This window comes from Paramormyrops kingsleyae, chromosome 12 (genome assembly GCF_048594095.1).
Source record: "Paramormyrops kingsleyae isolate MSU_618 chromosome 12, PKINGS_0.4, whole genome shotgun sequence".
Taxonomy (NCBI): Eukaryota; Metazoa; Chordata; class Actinopteri; order Osteoglossiformes; family Mormyridae; genus Paramormyrops; species Paramormyrops kingsleyae.
Genome location: NC_132808.1, coordinates 10,813,391 through 10,833,262, shown reverse-complemented (window position 1 = coordinate 10,833,262; position 19,872 = coordinate 10,813,391). Strand labels below are relative to the sequence as shown.

General features: G+C 41.2%; 1 protein-coding gene and 1 long non-coding RNA gene across 3 annotated transcripts; one reads left to right on the top strand and one right to left on the bottom strand.

Annotated features, from left to right (window-relative positions):
* Nucleotides 1-3,037: 3,037 nt before the first annotated feature.
* LOC140593629 (unconventional myosin-IXb-like) lies at nucleotides 3,038-5,008 on the bottom strand. The gene is made up of 6 exons (XM_072718670.1): nucleotides 4,332-5,008; nucleotides 4,092-4,221; nucleotides 3,863-3,991; nucleotides 3,663-3,768; nucleotides 3,405-3,536; nucleotides 3,038-3,279 (listed from the first exon to the last, which is right to left on the bottom strand). The coding sequence occupies exons 1-6, from the start codon at nucleotides 4,440-4,442 to the stop codon at nucleotides 3,126-3,128; spliced, it is 762 nt and encodes a 253-aa protein (XP_072574771.1). The 5' UTR covers nucleotides 4,443-5,008; the 3' UTR covers nucleotides 3,038-3,125.
* On the top strand, nucleotides 4,559-18,352 carry LOC140593631 (uncharacterized). Of its 2 annotated transcripts, XR_011994049.1 has the most exons (5): nucleotides 4,559-5,398; nucleotides 6,109-6,324; nucleotides 17,476-17,550; nucleotides 17,784-17,873; nucleotides 18,154-18,352. It is a non-coding gene; the product is annotated as an uncharacterized lncRNA (long non-coding RNA). The 2 variants fall into 2 exon arrangements; XR_011994050.1 differs by lacking the exon at nucleotides 17,476-17,550 and having other exon boundaries at nucleotides 4,560-5,398.
* The last annotated feature ends 1,520 nt before the right edge of the window (nucleotides 18,353-19,872 follow it).

The following is a 19,872-nucleotide window of genomic DNA, read 5'->3' as shown; positions in this document are numbered from 1 at the left end:
ATTCAACAAAATATTGAAATTATAACCACTGTGTTGGCATAATACACTGCCCAGCCAAATAAAAAGTCACCATGTGAATTAATTTCAGCAAATACTTAAGAGCCAATGACTGGATCATTATTACAGCCCAGCAACGTTATGCAGCAGTAAAGTAAAGTCAGCTGAGTACCTGAATCTACTGAATAATCAGGTTACACCTCCATCCATCATAAATGGATTTTTTCTTCCCTGTTGGCATGGGCATATTCCAGGACAAGAATGCCAAGATTCATTGGGTTCGAATTGTCCAGGAGTGGTTCATGAGATGTTGCATAAGCTTGTGGAAACAATGCCATGACAAATGTGCACCATAGTCAAAGCTAAAGGTGGTCCAATGAAAAATTCAAATGAAAACCTTTTTTTTTGCCAGGCACAGTTCTTAAGACACTACACAGCTACGAAATAAAACAAGGCTGTTAGGTATGAGTCTGTATATAAAGTAAACCTGCAAGATAAAAAGTTAAACCATAGGGTTTGCAGAGCACTATTAAAGAAAGTGAAACTGAAAGGTGTGCTATACTTCATTATGGAATATGATAAAAAAAAAATTGAAAAATGTATTCCTGTGTGACAGTATTTCCCATTTATGCTTTAAATACAATTTCCTTATAGTAAATCAATAATTTGTATCCCCAGGTCAGTCCTGTTACACTAACACATTTCTACCCCTATGGCAGAATGTTCATTGGGAACTTGCATCATCTCAGTAAATGTAAAGTACGTTACAAATAAAATCTATTATTATTAATATTATTATTATTATTAAGGTGGAAACATCCAAAACATTGAATCCAGCAGAATAAAATGTGTTAATCATGACCAGTATTATTAATATAGTGAATTATTTTCTTCCATATGAAGTTAAAGAATATTATCTATCCTTTCACACAACTCCTCTGATACCTTAGGAGTCATAGATGCATAGATCAAACTGGAAAAACCTTCAACTTTGGCTAACAAGGTTCGACCTGTAATGGAGAGATCCCTCATACCTCTGTGATCCCTCTGAAGCCAGAGAGTCTTTTTTCCAGGGAAGTAATCAAGGGTGTAAAATTATCCAGCATTCTCGCAGTCTTAATAATAAACAATCTTTATTCAGATCATTTTTTTAAATAATTACTTAAATTTAGTCGTAGTCCAGATGTCTGTGGGGAAAAAAATTGAAGGTTTTGATGCTAATTTGAGATTTGTATTTTAAGAAGAGGGTTGTATCATCAGCCAATTGACTTATTATGAATGTTTGGCCAGTTCTAGACTTGTAGCCCTGGGGAACCCATGAGGTCATATATGACCCTTCCTTTCATTTCCACCTTTCAGTAAAGCTAGTTTATTTGTTATTTAATTTAATAGCGCAATAAATAATATAGCCTAATAAGTAACATTATTATATAATAAAATTAAATAGCTACTACTACTAAGTCATTTTCAAAATGTAGTGAGAAACATGTCCCTTGAATTTTCAGTTATGTAAATGCTTTAAGGCCCATATAACTGACATAATTCTATAAGCCAACTTTTCGCCCAGTTATATATAAGGGTTTGTCCCCTGCGTCATGCATACTGCTTCAGTGAATTTGCAGGTGTTAAAAAAATCTTTACTTATTACTTATTTTATTTTCTCAGACTTAATATAAATATGAAACGTCTATTAAACGTAAATAAACTAAATAAAATAATTAAGATAGAAAATTATTGCAAAATAATGTGTGTCCTTTAATTTGATGTCCTGGGTGTCATTGATAGTAAAACTGACATTTTGAAAGTATAAAAAGTGGTAGATAAGTGCTTCCTATAGGTCAAAGACCACAGGACAAAGAGACTGTTGAAATGAGCTTCATAGTCAGTATCACCTCATTCTATAAGTTACAAATTTACCTTTAAAAGCGTTTTCTGGAAACACATTTTTTTTACATGGTTCATTTAATTGTGTCATTGGTGTTACATGATTTTATGTTCTTGTAAAATAATTTTATAACAAAAAAACAATGTAATGGGATAATTATTAATTGATGTTAGTGTCTTTAATGATGGATAGGTCAAGATGCTATTAATGCCATCTTGTAAAATGCACTTTTTATGCAAGTTTGTCATTGGCATTATTATCACTGAAGTTACATCTCAAGCATGCGATCATACAGTGTATTAGGCAAGTGGACCATGATTTTTTGGAAACAGGAAAAAAGGCAAGGGTACGGATCTGAGTGACTTTGACAACCAATTCTGCAAAAAAAGGTTTGATTTGAACAACCATGTTATAAGGTTACCCATATTCAATTTTAATTATTTAATCTCAATAATTTGTCACTTTATATTACATTCTACGGTGGTCCAGATGGGTCACACAATGCCAAAGCCACAACACGAATACAAAACCCACAACGGAAGTGCAGCGGCCATCTATATTATTGGTCTAGGATTCCCGGTACTGTTGCTGCTAATGTTTGATTTGAGCACAAAATTGGAAATGGAAAAACTAGTCATTATCTATTTTCTTATATTGGTTGACATTTATTTCACCTTTATTACATCATACATGTACATCATATGACGCATTATGGATGTTTATAATTATAAATGGTGTGTTTACATATGAAGTTAATAAATTTGATTTACTGGAAACTGTCAAGATCCCTTATCATTCTTCCTGTTATTACCAATGTCTATGTTATTTCTATGTTCTGGTCAGCCTGCTTTAATGCAACTCAATTCTCACAATTTTGTGGTCGCAAAGAGGCTCTGCAGAGCATGGAAAACGTGCTAATCGTGGCTTCCCAATAAATTATGCCAACACCAGAGAGAGGGCGTAGTTAATAAGACTGTCTGTTCACCCTGTTATAGTGAATTTGGATATTTTTCTGGAAACGCATCTAATGTGCCAACTCATTTTACACAACATCGTTCAAATGTGTGCTTTTGAAAAAATCAGACCGGACTAAAAAAGTAACAAAAGTTTAAGTAATGTTTATTATGTGAATTATTATATACAAACTCTATTATATTATACATTATACACACAAACTATTACATTATTATTATATTATATTATATTATTTACAAAGGTCTCATTATGTTCTGGACTGGGTGACTTAATGTTGGATAGTGTCCAGGTCATTCTGTCCCTGTGCACGGTATAACCGGCAGGGCGTCAGGGAAATACAGTTTGCCATAATTTCATTTTCCTCCCCCTCATTCAGCTCCTCATAGCGTCTCTTCTGCTCGTTTAAAATGAGCTCCAGACACCTGCGTAGACGGTGCACATAGAAAGACAGTTATGTGGTGGGGGTTCGACGCAGCCTACAGCCTTTTGGGGGAACAAGCCCAGAAGCCTTGGTGGCCTGTGCCTGAAGGGTAAGCGAGGTACTCACATCGTGATTTTGCTCATGTCCTTCATAATGTCAAGCGGGTTTGTGGTGTTAGGAGGGCGAAGGATGGAGGGGGCAAAGACTATGGCCAGCGAATGGGTGGACATGCGATTATGGCCTTCCTCACTGGCCACCCTGAGAAGGAGAAGATTGTCAGAGGTCAGGGAAGGCAGAGGTGGAGTCCAGCTTTACAATTCAATTCAATACAATACAATTCATTGTGAAGGATATCTGGGAAGTGAGCAAGGGATGCCATCCCACCTGACTAAGTGGAAGAAGAGTCTCTCCAGCATGTCGATGCTGGCTGGAGGGAGCATGTCCAGCACCTGGGAGATTCTCCCCAGTTGTTCTGACTTTTCTGGTGGCTCTGCGGTGGGGGTGGAGATATGTTTCATTTCATCATTTGGTACTGGATAGGAGAACTGACCTCCCTGCCCCATCCAGAAGCAGTCAGGCCTTACCCATGGCATGCAGGAAGCCACTGTACTGGCTGAAGGTTGTCAATGGTTCAGGCAGGTTCCGGAGCCATTCACTGACCAGGCCAGTGACACAATGGATGGGGTAGTCCTCCAGACATACCGCCATTGGGTCTGGATGGTGCACAGAACCAGCATTGTTATGGATCCAGAAATGAGCAGCCCAGCTCTGAGAGGGCCTTTCCAGAAGGGGAAGCAGTGCCGGCTGACTCACCTTTCTCCAGCTGCTGGCGCAGCTCCCTCATGCCCTTGACGCTACCAGGCTTGCGGTAAATGCCCTCAGTTTGGAGGCCATGCAGCTCTATGTGCTCTAGTAGCCGGTGAATGCTCTCCTTCTCCATGGGCTGCAATACACAAAGATGCGAGTGCAATCATATGTGTGAAACGTGTGACTCATATGCACGCATAACTGCTAGGTAACGTCTCCCTGCAGATCACAATAAAGACGGTTTACCTTTTTCCCCTGGTCTGACAACTGGACATCTTTACGAGGACGCTTCTTCAGAAGCTTCCTAAAAAAACGGCACTTGGTTGCAAAACGACAAGAGGATGCTGACAAACCCATGATAGAACAAGAACAAACCACTAGTGATAACTGTTCAGAGCTGCACAAGATTTAAATGTAAAAAAAAAAAAAAATGTACTGCGTTCTAGAACCCCTAACCGGCTTGTCATTGGTTGTACTCAAGCACAAGGTCATTTGCTGATTGGTCGAAGAAAATGCAAATGTCCACAGTATATCTTGATATATCGCAACTGGTTTGGGTGTTTTATGCGTTTTATTTCGGGATGGTTCAATCATTAGTGCTATTTTCAAATGGGGGGCGGGGGCGCCAGCCAAAGGATAAAGAGAAGGTGAAAAATTCTGGAATATCGCTCCAAATACTCATTTTGTCTTCTTTATTAAACCATACATGTATATGATATGGCTCATTATAGATGTGTATCATTTTAAATGGTGTGTTTACATATGAAGTTAATATGTTTGATTTATTGGAAACCGTCAAGATCACTTGTCCTTCTTCCTGTTATCAATTTCTATGTTATTTCTATGTTCTGGTCAGCCTGCTTTAATGCAACTGAATTGTCAATCGCACAGAGCAGGGCTGCCCAAACAGTCGGTCGCGATCGCAGATTAATTCTCAATTGCTCCGTGCACGTGCGCGCGCCCGCCCTTTTTTCAGTGTGCAGCTAATCGTGTACTGTAAACATTTAGCACGCAAACATGTGAGAAGCCAAACGATCAAAAACGTATCATTTCATTCAGAGTGGGTAGAGGATACTTTTTTTGTTTACTCAAATTCGAAGTCCATATGTCTTAAATGCAACGCGAGCCTGGCTTTACCAAAGAAGGGCAGTTTGGAGCGGCGTTTCAAAACGGTGCACAAAAGCTAGGAGACCGAGTTCCCCGCTAAAACAGCCACAAGCAGCCGATAAGTGCCAGAACTGAAAAGTCAGTCAGCAGCACGGCAGTCAGTTTTTACCCAGCTGCATCTTCCCAGTGCCAGTGTTCCCGCTAAGGTAGAAAAATATATTTATTCATTATATTTATATTTATTGGAGTTACCAAATTGCCCATAGGCGTGAATGGTGTGTGACTGTGCCCTGTGATGGGCTGCCCACCGTCCTGGGTCGTTCCCCGCCTCGTGCCCGTAGCTTCCGCGATAGACTCCGGACCCCCCGCTACCCAGAAGGATGGATGGATATTATTTAGCATAGAGAATGTAATCATTAGGACTCTATTAAGAAGCTGATGTAGACCTTCAGAGAATGCAGACCATGCAATTACTGTTATGAATGCAGACCATGCACAATGTTATGAAAAACAAGTATGAATTAGCACCTGTTAGAAGAATCTGTTACCTATTTTATATTATTTGTATTGTATATTATTTATGTTAGCCTTTGATGTATGAATTTGTACTTTATTAGTGCTACAGCTTATCACTATACTGTATATGTTGAAGGACAAATATATTATTAACCCTGTAGCCAGACAATGCACAACAAGCTGAAGCTGCCAAGGTTTGCTACTGAAGGGAGGGATTCGCCTGAGTTCACCAAAAGTAAAAGGGACCAAACCGTAAAAGAGATGATTGGCAAACTTGTCACCTAGGGGTGTGACCAAGGGAGAAAACAATGATGGTGAATGGTTGAAGAAATGATGGTGCTTAAATGATAAGAAAATGTATAAACATTAGTGTAAAACAGTATTGCACACACTCCTGCAGGGTGTCCAGCCTTGGCTGTAACCCCGCTGTTGCAATAAAGACTTAATCTGAAGATCAACACAAGCGGTTCCTGACTCCTGATTGGTGGGGGAAGAAAAAAAACACAACATAATTTGACCTCAATAACAGGATCAGAGAAGAGACCCTGGGAGGCGACCAGCTGGCAGAGGATCCGGAGCATACCTGTCTGCCCTGAAGGGGGCGCCCTAAGGATAGGTAAGAAAGGGTTTTCATTATTGCCTGAAAAGATAGGGAACTAGAACAGGGAAAAGGAGATGGGTGTGTCTCACAGGACGCCAGGCAGGACCTCCTGGTAAGGGGACTTGCTGACTGGGGGAGGAGAAAACCACTTGGGTAGAATTCAGTGGGCCCAGTGTGTGTGTGTGGTGTGAGAGAAATCCCCAACGGAAGGGTCACGTGTGAATATTGCCCCAGAGATAACACTGTAGACGAGGGGACAGTTTAATCTGAGGGTTTGGGAGAGAAGAAGGTCTGCTGGAGCAGACTGGTTGTGTTATATAAAATACTGTAGGAGGAAAAGGTCCCAGAGCGCGTTTAGTTTAATGGGGAAAATTTATGAGCCAGTGGAGAAAGCGGGCAGACATGGTTTTGGGCCAAGACAGAGGAAGAGTGCGTACAATTAGCAGATAAGTTGAGCGTTAAATGTGCATAAATAGTTGTTTCAGTAATAAAAATTGTATGGAGTCTAAATTGGTAGGAGGTGAATTGATAGGGACGCAGAAAGAAGTATTCGCAAGCTTTTTTTTAAACTTTATTAAAGTTTAACATAGATTTTTTTTCAGTACATTAGCAGTCAAATGTCCAACAAAAATACAAGAATATATCTCTGGGCAGTCTGCGATCTACACATCAATATACATACAGGCCAGTCTGTGCACATCATTCCATCCATATAATCATAAAACCAGAATGGGTTGGGTGCTGCCACCTTTAATTGAATAACACTGTCAATCAACTAAGCCTGCCAACTTTCAAAGAGTATACACAATGAAATCAGACCATAGGCTGCTAAACAGGTGGAAATTAGCGGGAGAACATTTTAATTTGAGTCTCAATTCAACCCTATCCTTTGTTAGGTGTCATACATCTGTTGAAAAAAGAAAATTATAGACTGGAAGTCATTTAGTCAAGAAACACTCCGTTCTCAGTAACAATTTTGCAGTTATAAATTCCATGATATACACTTTCTTTACTCTGTTTCCATTGTACTATCGTGGGGGGCTGTGGTTTTAGCTAGGAGATCGTTATCATCTTCTTGGCAATTAAAAGAAAACTCTCAGTAATAAAACCTTATTTTCATGCACTATATTATGTGGTATAATTCCTAGTATGAAATGAGCTGGTTCAAATGGTAATTTTATGTTCAAGCATTTTTTAGAATAGAATAGAATAGAATAGAATAGAATAGAATAGAATAGTTACTTTATTGTCATTCAGAGATACACGGGTTAGTGCACAACAGAACGAAATTGCGTTGCATTATTTTGCTCAACATCAGCCTGGTAGAGTGTGTAATAAATATATATAAAAAGATGTATATATAAATATATAAATAGGAGCAGAAGTACAAGTACCACAATTTAGCAGCAAAAAACACAGTGTACATCACCACAAGACATAGTGCAAGACAGTAGACAGTGCAAGACACAGTGCAAGTTCTTGAAAAGTGACATGTGCATGGATGGAGAGACACGGAGTGTGGGGGAGAGGTGTGTAGGGGAGGGGCTGTTATGAGTTCAGGAGTCTGATGGCTTGAGGAATGAAACTGTTGCAGAATCTGGCTGTTCTGGTCTTAATACTGCAAAGCCTCTTCCCCGAAGGCAGCAGGGAGAACAGACCGTGGTGCGGGTGGGTGGAATCCCCGATGATGTCACGGGCTCTCCTCAGACAGCGTTTAAGTGCAATGTCCTGGATGGATGGAAGAGAAGTCCCGATGATCCTCTCTGCAGTCCTCACCACTCTCTGCAGCAATTTTCTGTCTGAGGCTTTTGAGCTGCCAAACCAGATGGAGATACAGCTGGTTAGCACGCTCTCTATGGTGCCTCGGTAGAAAGTGGTGAGTATGGGAGAGGAAAGGTGTTCTCTCTTCATCCTGCGCAGGAAATGCAACCTCTGCTGAGCCCGTTTTACCTGAGAAGTTGTATTTGGTGACCAGTCCAGGTTTCCAGTCATCTGCACACCCAGAAATTTTATGCTGCTGACCACCTCCACGACATTGTTGTCAATGACGAGTGGTGAATGACTGGGCTGTTTTCTCCTGAAGTCGATGATCATCTCCTTTTAATCTTTTCCTGTATATTTTGCCAGTACTCTGACAGTTTTGGACAATCCAAAAAATGTAGGTGTGGTCTCCTACCAGGTCACAACCCCTCCAACATTGATTAGAGGTGTTGCCAAACATAGAGATGAGAAGAGGAGTCTTAAAGTATCTCATTTTAACTTTCCTATCAGATTCCCTCCATGTAGGACTGTTTGTTATTCTGTGTCCTTCTTTACATGAATGAGTCCAGTCTTGCTCTTTAATGATAGTATTCATCTCTAGTTCCCATTTCTCATTGATATCAATACTATTGTTCTCTGACTCTTTTTGTAATATTTTATAAATATATGATGAAATGTTCATTTTAACCAATCCTTTAATTGTTAATATAAACAAGTTCTCCATATTGGTTGGCTATATGTATCTAAAAAAATGCCACATTTGTTTCTAAGTTGTTCAAAGGACATTAGATCTCCTCCATCAAACAACTGATCCAACTGCTTAAACCCTTTTCTTCCCATGTCTTAAACCCTGTATCCAATTTAGATGGTAGAAAATCAACATTATGTGCAATTTTCATTGCTCTTGATATTGATGAAGGGAGTCCCAGCCTCTCTCTCATTTTTCAGAGCGTTTCTCATCCAAATGTTATTGATTTTATTTACTTTCCATGTTTTTGATTAAAAAAATTGCTATGTCCAGAGGCAAATTTGGGCAGTTACTCTGCTCCATTCCCACCCACTGAGCCTCCCTACCCTGGCTTATCCATGCCACTACTGATCTAAGTTGGGCTGCCAAGTAATACATTTTTAATTTAGGTAAGTGCAGACCCCCATTCTCTTTTGAGTTTAACAGTCTCTTCAGTTTAATCCTGGGTCTTTAATTTTGCCAGATATATTTGGATAACCATTTATCGAGCATTTTGAATGTGGATATGGGGACCTCTATGGGCAGGGAGTGGAACATCAAGAGAAGCCTAGGTAGTATGTTCATTCTAATACTCTGCACTCTCCCTAATAAGGATAGAGGGAGGATTTCCCATCTTTGGAGATCATTCTTTATTTCACATAGAAATTTACCATAATCAGATTTGTATAAGTGTGATATATCAGGATCCCTAGGTAGTATGTTCATTCTAATACTCTGCACTCTCCCTAATAAGGATAGAGGGAGGATTTCCCATCTTTGGAGATCATTCTTTATTTCACATAGAAATTTACCATAATCAGATTTGTATAAGTGTGATATATCAGGATCCCTAGGTAGTATGTTCATTCTAATACTCTGCACTCTCCCTAATAAGGATAGAGGGAGGATTTCCCATCTTTGGAGATCATTCTTTATTTCACATAGTAATTTACCATAATCAGATTTGTATAAGTGTGATATATCAGGATCCCTAGGTATCTAAAGCCATAACTGGGGAATCGAAATGTAATATTCGCGAGCTTTGATGCAAAAACATTCTCTCTAGTATAAGTGTGGGTAGGTTACTGTAAAATTTGGACAAATCTTAACCTTAAAGCACCGGTAAGGTGTTGTGATCGGGGAGTACAGTATATGATTAAGCATGCAAGGGAAGAAGTAGATTATTAGTGAAACTTTTGACCGGGCTGGAGATCTGAGGAGTCATACATAGATGTATGGCACAGCAGATATTTTTGTCTGCTTTTCAGGTGATTCACGCGACATATTTTCCGATGCGCTCACTGTCCGCTGGTGGGAGTGTGCTCACCTGTGTATACGCACACATGTCTGTGCACACGCATCGGGGCGAAACTCCGCTATGCGCGATACAGAGCGCAGAGGAGAATTGTAAACACGTAGAATTGTAAACCATGTAGAGACAAAAATGACAAGCTGTTGTGTAAATAAGATAAATAACATAATGCTATTTAGTTTGTTTAATAAAAGGACAATGTATAGACCTGTTCTATAGGAAAGGTAACCTTAAATGACTTCTGTTGTGATCTGGAGCTATATAGAAAATAGAATTAAATAAAATTAACTTGACCTTCAAGGGGGGGGCGGGATGTGCCGTTGGGGGGGGGGGGGCGCCCCCTAATATAATGGTTGGGGAAACACTGCATTGTGTGAGAGAGCAGGAGCACATAAAACATAGAAAATCAAAGTTAGCTTTTGCCCAGGAGAGGGAGTGAGTAGTAAACAAATAAATAATCTAGGGATGTGGCGGCGGGTGAGGAGATGGAGACTCTGATAAAGTATCATAAGGCTAATAAGAAGACAGAAAGGCGTAACGAGAAAAGGAGTGAGGACCTGGAGGGTCTGAGGTTAAGGCAAAGGGAGAGGCCTGGAGAAGAGAGCAGAAAGCGATGAGAAAGGTGATGAGTGAGAAGCAGGGGGGAGTCAAAGGTAAACAGAGCAGGAGGAGTTACGACCTCCGCAGTATCAGGGACAGTACAGTGGTACTTCGGTTCTCGAACTCACTAGAACTCAAACTTCTTGAAAGTCGAACAAACCAGTTTGACCTAGAACTCGATCTGAATATCAGAAGTCGAACCGTGAACGCTGACCTAATATAAATTGTACGCGCCAGGAAATGAGTCATACTACAATGCAATTCTTACTTGAATGCCTTCTTCACAGGCTGGACGATTAACCAAATAAAGCAGCGCAATATTACAGCAACCAACAATAAACAAACCACTAACTTACGTGTACTATTAGAGCATTTATGTCATTTATTTAAACTTTATTTTACCAGGTAAATTAACTCAGTTAACTGCTCCTCAGACTCCCAGTTCTGGCAGACGGGGCTGGAAAATGGATGAATGTATTTGAGGAGGAAACTATAGGACGACTCCTAGCGATGGGGGACATAAAGGCGGTTCAGGCATGTGTCCTGGTGGGGGGGGGGCATTCAGATTCGGAGGACGGGAATAGTTGGAGAATGGAACAACATACCAGACGTGGAGCCCCACTTAGCTGTGCCTTTTAATCAGCCCACGCTGGATCTGGGAGAAATGATGGGGCGAGCAAAGCAGGTGGTTTGGGTGCCGACGGAAGGCGAAGGAGTGCAGGCAGCGGCGGGAGAAGAGTTGGTAAGGAGTCAGTGGAGTGCAGAGAGTGCAGGAGATTCAGAGGTTTGTGGCTGTGAAGCATGATAGGAGTGCAGTGTGAAGGGAAATAAAGTGCAGAGGAATGTTGGCAGGAGATGGAAAGGGAAGTGCCTGAGGAGGTGTGGACCATCCGTGATATGGATGTAGGCCTAGTAAAGACAGGTAACCTGGGTATAAGGAAGACGATAGAAGGGTTACCCCTTCTCCATCTGCTATGTCTCCAACGGACCTGAGGTCACAGCGCCATCTATTGGTAAGGTGTATAAACAACTAAGGGCTGTACATAACACATGGCTTTTAGCAAAGCTTTCTGTCACCGTCCCTGTAGTTATTTGGTTTCCTTGCCTTGATGTATTTGACGTCAGCTTAATACGACCCATTGATCCCTATGAAGTATGTGGCCAATGACCTCCCTATCACGGACCACTCTGGGGACCCCCCTTCAACATCTCAACATCCACATCCCTCCGGGGAAATCACACTGATAGGACACGCCTGTTCGGGGAAGCCCGGTCCATCAAGGTCCGTGATGACACTGGTGGTTCCGCGTTGGAACCACGCCCCGCCCATCTGTTTTCAATCTTCCCCTTGTCAGTCTCCTATTTCTGGGTGAGCCAGACGCGAGATCTTCATGGTTTATCCAGTGTGTAAGCGTGTTTCCCCTCCTTGTGTTCCTGTCCTCCTGTGTACCGATCTCTGCTTCGCCTCCTAGGCTCTGAGTCATGCCTAGACCACCAGCTACATGGATGGATGGATGGACTTAAGCTTATATTTGAAATATAAACATCACAACGGTTCTCAGGCAAGAGTTGGACATATTTATTTTTCAACCTGGAGTTGTCTGGCTTTAAACGATTACCTTCACATTGAAGCAGAGGTACTTGTTTTTGGCAAAAGCAAGAAATATACACTCTGTACTCTGGTCTTACTCCCTGCGCACATTGATGGCACAGAAAGACAGTCACTACAGTCACCTATTCTCCCAGACTGCATTTCTCATTTAAGTGCTGATACTGCAGAAGAAGACAGATCATTTGCTTGCTTGCTTCCTCTACTTGACAAATAATAAGACAAATAATATTCAATCTGATTTTTTTTAATCTTTCCTGCTCAACTCGAAGAGGTTGTCTCTTAAGGCCTTTATTGTTTGTACTGAGTGTTTTACTGTAAGAGAAAACAAGGAGCCATGTTTTACTGTAATGTATAAATACATGATAGATAAATGAATCACAAATGCAAACAGTGTAATTCAGTGGACTTTTTTTTTTGTCCACAGAGTGCAATATCTACTGTATTACCCACCCAAAAAAAATTAAAAAATACGATCAATTACACCAACAAAAAATACAAGTCCTGTTTATCAATGGCTCAGAACGTAGAACTGCTGGACTGATCTAATCCATTCTGTCCTCAGCATTTGGCTATAGATTTTCGTCAACATCACATCAGATGTTGTCCTCTGCCATACACCTAGGAAAGAATCTCTTAGAGTGTCTTATCCAGCCCTGGATGTCCTCTGCAGTTATGTCCATACACCCAGCCACCATTGCCTCTAGTTATGACATATGGTCATGTGGGCGGTGGTCATACACTTTCCATCTTCATGCAGAAAACAATTCCTAAATTGGGTTGAGGAAAGGTGAGTAGGGTGGCAGGAATAATGGCATCATCCTGGGGTGGTCTGTAAACCATGCAGTGACCTGTCGAGAGGTGAAAGGCCACACTGTCCCATACAATCGCATATGTTGGTAAATTTTGCCTTTCTTGATCTCTTGGGGCAGTAAGTTTTTCCCACAGTTCATCAAGAAAAGTAACCAGGAGGGCTGTGTTGTATGCCCCAATTACAGCCCTGTGCAGGTGCGGTCCTTCTGCAGATACTGCTGCACACATAGTGATGTTAGCGCCCCTCTGGCCTGGAGCATCAATGGTGGCTCTCCTTCCTATCACATTTCTTCCACGGCGGCGGGAGTTCAATCCCAGGGGCTGCCACCATTGTTCCCCTGAGCAAGGCCCTTGACCCCAACTTGCTCCAGGGGGACTGTAGTTACAGTACTTCACTGTGAGTCGCTTTGGATAAAAGTGCCTGCTAAATGAATAAATGTAAATGTTTTACTGTAATATACAGTACAGGCCAAAGGTTTGGACACACCTTCTCATTCAATGTGTTGTCTTTATTTTTGGTAGATTCTCACTGAAGGCATCAAAACTATGAATGAACACATGTGGAGTTATGTACTTACAGTTTTTCCCAATCATTTTCACACTTGTCTCAATACCATGTCCACTTTTTCAAAACACTTAACACAGTGGGCTGTACCAATACACAACTGAGCACACCACTTAACCTTTGGTGCAAAATGCCCTACAACCACCAAAACGTTTCACAATTCACCCAAAAGTGACTCATGCTGCCATAACCATGACAAATGCTGTCAGCCAACAACACTACTGGGGCACTCAATGTTCATTGGGCTAAAAAACACTAACAACTTTCAGCATTGCAAATTACATATATAAAGTGTGGCTGTATCCTCCAGTTTGGCACAAATTACTGTCATGTTGCATTGTAAAAATAAAATAAACAAGAGCTACTTTTGCATATGAAAATTGTAATACCAACCAATTCTGAAATGCTGCAATATATTTAATTAGAAATCATGTAAGTGTTGCTGTTTCTTTTTTGCAGTATGTAAATATTTCATTCCTAGCAGAAAATACCAATCCAAAGATGGCCCCTTTTGCAGGGACGGATTATGGGTTGTGTGGGCCCCTGGGCAAAACGCCAAAAAAAAAAAAAAAAACACCAGCATTGTCTGGGATGGCTAGTTGCTACGTAAATGACTACATGTGTACCGTGTCCAGCTGAACCATGCCAGAATCCACCTGTGTACCATATCCCCTTACAGAACGAAGTGATCAGGGGTGTAGTGGTAAAATAAGAGGTGGGTGAACTACGAATTCTGTGATCACATTTTGTGCATAAACTATACTATGATGTGCATTTAGATCAATTGAGAAGTGGGTAAACTCTAATTCTGAAATTTCAGAGGTGGGTAAACCGTGTTTACTTGCGTTTAGCCTCCACTACAGCCCTGGGAATGATTACACTGGTCAAACTCTTACACTGCTACACTGGTCTGGGGGCCACTCAGCAGGCAGGTTAACCACCTCCATCCCACCATGCTACCGCTCCCTAGTCAGAGGGCCTTCTGTAAGGCTGTTACAGTAACATGCCCCCCTCCCTTCCCCCCAGAAGCCAGGGGCCCCATGATAGGGGCCCTTGTAATCAGATGGCCCTCTAAAGGTACACTACACCCTCCTCCCTAGGGCCTCCTAGTAGGGCCCTCATAATCAGAGGGCCCTCTAAAAGCCCCCAAAACCCCCATCCTCCCTAGGACCCCCTGGTAGCCAGAAGCCAGGACCATAATAGGAGGGCCTAAGAGGGCCTTCTAAAAGTAGGCTCCCATGCACCCATTTCCCTTTAAAGTTCCTATAGCAGGGCCGGGGGCCCCCTGAAAGCACCGAACCCCCCCACCACCAGCACCACCACCACAACCACCACAATTCAAGGGCCCTTGGCAGCCAAACGCCCTCCCTCCATGTTTCCATCAGAGGCCCTATAGGGTCAGGGGCCCTTGTAGGCAGAGGATCAAAGAATGTAGGCCCTCCAAAATAGACAAACGAAAATACATTGTTGATAAGCGTTGCAAATTGTTTTGGGATAGGGGCCCCACGGGCCCCCTGCACCCCAAGGGCCCCAGGGCAGCGGCCCCGCTGGCCCGGTCCGTAATCCGTCCCTGCCCTTTTGTACATATGGCAAATTTGCACTAACCAAACAAATTCCTAGATAGGTTCTTAGCTGAAATTTCAGGCTGGTGTGTGTTTTCATTCAGCTTTCCAGCTTCAACCATTGTAAAATGCTTGGGGTGATCTAGGGCAGGGGTCTCCAACTCCAGTCCTGGAGAGCTACTGTCCAGTAGGTTTTTCTATCCTACCTGGCTTCTGATGAGTCACACCTATACTCAAGTAAATACCAGGAACAGGTGTGGCTCATCAGAAGCCAGGTAGGATAGAAAACCTACTGGACAGTAGCTCTCCAGGACCGGACTTGGAGATCTCTGATGTAGGGGGATGGTGGTGGTCTAGTAGTTAGGGATCTGGCTGGGCTCCCATTAGGAACCCCAGAAGATTGTGAGTTCACTCCCAGGAGGTGCCATCATTGTGCCCCTGAGCAAGGCCCTTGACCCCAACTTGCTCCAGGGGGACTGTCTCTGTAGATATAGTACGTCACTGTAAGTCGCTTTGGATAAAAGTGCCTGCTAAATAAATACATGTAAATGTTGTACTGTAATATATGTGTTGCCATACCCACTGTTTTTGCACAGATTACATTGTGTTGCCTTGCAAAAAGGAAAGGGACACTCCATGGCCTCATTCGTATAGATAATGTAGATGGTAACGAAGCAGCAAACAAAAACAAAATTAGGAAATTTCTGCTAAAAGCACAATTATTTGTGTTAGTGCAAGTGCATAGTGTCCTTTGTCTGTGAAAATGCAGCATATTTCAATTGACAGTGCTCTAAATTTCATTAGGTTTTGACCTGAAAGTTAACTGTTTTGAACAGATTATCTAAACGTCTGAAAAATCGGCTGTAGTTGTACAAAGTTTTGCTGGTGGCGAACACTGACTGAGAGAAGTATTCATGAAATTTGGGGGAAGTGGTGATTGAATGCATATTGTGTCAAAGCAATGCAAACGTATACATAGTTTAGCTCACGTGGTTCAATGGTATGGTGCATGGGTTAAGTGTTTTGAAAAAGTGGACATGGTATTGAGACACGCGTTAAAATGACTGGAAAAAACTGTAACAAAAAAAGGTGAAATAACTGAAAACATGTTTTATATTCTAGTTTCTTCAAAATAGCCACCCTTTGCTCTGATTACTGCTTTGCACACTCTTGGCATTCTCTCGATGAGCTTCAAGAGGTAGTCACCTGAAATGGTTTTCCAACAGTCTTGAAGGAGTTCCCAGAGGTGTTTAGTAAAGTAAAGCAGTAATCAGAGCAAAGGGTGGCTATTTTGAAGAAACTAGAATATAAAACATGTTTTCAGTTATTCCACCTTTTTTGTTAAGTACTTAACTCCACATGTGTTCATTCATAGTTTTGATGCCTTCAGTGAGAATCTTCAGTGAGAATGGTCATGAAAATAAAGACAACACATTGAATGAGAAGGTGTGTCCAAACTTTTGGCCTGTACTGTATGTGTTGCCATACCCACTGTTTTTTCACAGATTACATTGTGTTGCCTTGCAAAAAGGAAAGGGACACTTCATGGCCTCATTTGTATAAATGGTAACAAAGCAGCAAACAAAAATAAAAATACGAAATTTCTGCTAAAAACATAATTATTTGTGTTAGTAGAAGTGCATAGTGTCCTTTGTCTGTCAAAATGCAGCATATTTCAATTTACAGTGCTCTAAATTTCATTAGGTTTTGACCTGAAAGTTAACCTGTTTTGAACAGATTATCTAAACATCTGAAAAATCGGCTGTGGTTGTACAAAGTTTTGCTGGTGACGAACACTGACTGCGAGAAGTATTCATGAAATTTGGGGGAAGTGGTGATTGAATGCATATTGTGACAAAGCCATGCAAACATATAAATAGTTTAGCTCACATGGTCCAATGGTATGGTGCATGTGTTAAGTGTTGTGAAAAAGTGGACATGGTATTGAGATATGTATTATAATGACTGAAAAAACTGTAATACTTCATTACGTTTGGTCACTTTAAGTAACAAATACAATAACTGCTTGAGATAAAACAGGTGTCACAATTCATTAATGATGAGTTAACATGAGTTTAGTATGTAACTAAGACTTAGTATGTGTTAATTGATGCATAAGTAATAGCATAATACTATATTATGTGTGTCCTGTCAAGTAAAGTGTTACTAAATATCCGTTATACTTTATCTTCTCTTGTCTTATTTTTTCTCTCTGAGATTCACTGAGTGTAGGTTCAGACCTGCATCACCACCTCCCACTGTCTCCAGTCCAAACAGCAGATTATGATAAAGGTAACCTTAGGGTGGGGCTGAGTCTGCTCTGCTTTTAATTCACTCACTTATTTAGTAGTTTAGCATTTTTAAGGGGACTTGTCTAGGACAGTATGAAGGAAATGGATGAAGAGGCTTGCCTCAGTATTGCTGTTCAGGTACCTATGATGGAGATGTGGTCCAGACTCAGTTTACCATGCATGTGATTCTGTCTTTCCATGTTCCAACAACTGCACGGCTCAAATGGACTGAAGAAATGCAGCCGGAAAACCTTTATGAGTCTCCGGATTCCGTGTCACCTGGAACCTACGTCGCCATGCACAGCCCTGTGAACTGGTCACATGGTACAGAGTACCTAATTAATACCTAATTAAGGCAGTAACATTATTAGACCCGAGTCTTACCCTATGTAGCAGCTCGCTGATGTTTGTTCAGTCCTCATTTTGAAGCAGGAAGTTTGGATGTTCAGCCTTGAAGGTTCTCTATACATATTTAACATTTCATATTAATTGACTCTAAAATTGGAATCCCTTGTACATGCCCTAAAGTTAAATTAATTACTTAATACTAATAGTGCCAATGCATACATTTCCTTCTTCTAATCAGGCATCTCATTTTTCTTAGGTTCCAAGAGGACTGCTGGGAAAGCAAGAAAACACTTTAAGTGTTTATGTTTAAGTGTCTTTAAGTGTTTTAAGTGTTGTGTTTGTGTATTTTGATAGTATAGCACTTTGTTTCAACTGCAGTTGTGTGAAATGTGCCTCAGAAATAAACTGAGCTTGAACTCAATTATTAGTAGTTAGCTTAATATCCACCTTTAAACTCTTCTCACAATCACTAGTTTTCCCATCACTGCAGGATCCACACCGGGACTCTCCACTGGCCACTCCAGAGCCGTCCAAAGATTCCTGTCCTGGCATTCCTGGGATCCTTAGGGTCACTATACTGCTGGAGCTCCCAGCCCCCAGATACTGGGCTCCAAAATGCCTTGATCATCATTAGATCTCTTGACACCATAATCCCTAGTTACAGTGTTTACACCACAGCAAACACCTAATATGACTCAACTGACTAAGTGTGCATTTTTACTATTTCTTCAAAGTCAGTCAATTTTATGTGGTGTTTCCATTATTTTGTCCAGCCCCTATGTATGATGCATTCAACAAAATATTGAAATTATAACCACTGTGTTGGCATAATACACTGCCCAGCCAAATAAAAAGTCGCCATGTGAATTTCATTGCTGACAGCCCTCTGGTGGGGTATGTTAGAACCTGCAGCATCACTAACTGGTCAGTGTGATGTCCTGATTGCACGAGTGGTGTGTCGTCTGAATAGAGGGATTTGGGTGATTGTGAGAGAAGAGGACCGTATTCTTCACCGGGGAGATGAAAGTGGGTTCACTGGTGGCTTATATCGAGGTGGGGAGGGTAGCTACCCATAGCCAGCATAGGGGGACCAGATACAGTGGACCGGTACTGAACTCTGTCAGCTTAGTGTCTCTGAGGTCCATGCTGTTTGGGCGACGTTATATCAGCATGTCACAGTGTTTAGTACCAGTGAGGCAGATCTGGGTAGAACCTGGCTGGCAGTGCATACAATTGACACCAGTGATGCCCAGCCCATAAAAATGTTGGCTTGGCTTGGATCTCAAGCATGCCATTATACAGTGTATTAGGCAAGTGGACCATTGATTTTTTGGAAGCAGGAAAAAAAGGCAAGGGTACGGATCTGAGTGAATTTGACAACCAATTCTGCAAAAAAAAACAACCATGTTATAAGGTTACCCATATTCAATTTTAATTATTTAATCTCAATAATTTGTCATTTACAGACAGCTGGGCTGCAGGGGAACTTTTCAAAGAGGTTTCAGAAGGAAGTGAAATGTTGTTATTGCTTGTTATATGATTTTTTTCCATGTTTGATTTGAGCACAAAATTGGAAATGGAAAAACTAGTCATTATCTATTTTCTCTTATTGGTTAATTTATTTATTATACCATACATGTACATGATATGGCGCATTATGGATGTATATAATTATAAATGGTGTGTTTACATATGAAGTTAATAAATTTGATTTATTGGAAAGTGTCAAGATCCCTTGTCATTCTTCCTGTTATTACCAATTTCTATGTTATTTCTACAGTATGTTCTGGTCAGCCTGCTTTGATGCAACTGAATTCTCCCAATTTCGCGATCGCAAAGAGGCTCTGCAGAGCTAATTGTGGCTTCCCGATAAATTACGCCAACACCAGAGAGAGGGCGTAGTTAATAAGACTGTCTGTTCACCCTGTTATAGTGAATTTAGATATTTTTCTGTAAACAAATCTAATGTGCTAAC

Excerpts from the sequence above, each read along its gene's own strand:
- LOC140593629 (XM_072718670.1), bottom strand. The coding sequence starts at position 4,442 with ATGGGTTTGTCAGCATCCTCTTGTCGTTTTGCAACCAAGTGCCGTTTT. Across the intron at positions 3,769-3,862 it reads TGGCTTCCTGCATGCCATGG|AGCCACCAGAAAAGTCAGAA; the intron begins GTAAGGCCTGAC and ends CCCCCACCGCAG. Across the intron at positions 3,280-3,404 it reads GACATGAGCAAAATCACGAT|GTGTCTGGAGCTCATTTTAA; the intron begins GTGAGTACCTCG and ends CCGTCTACGCAG.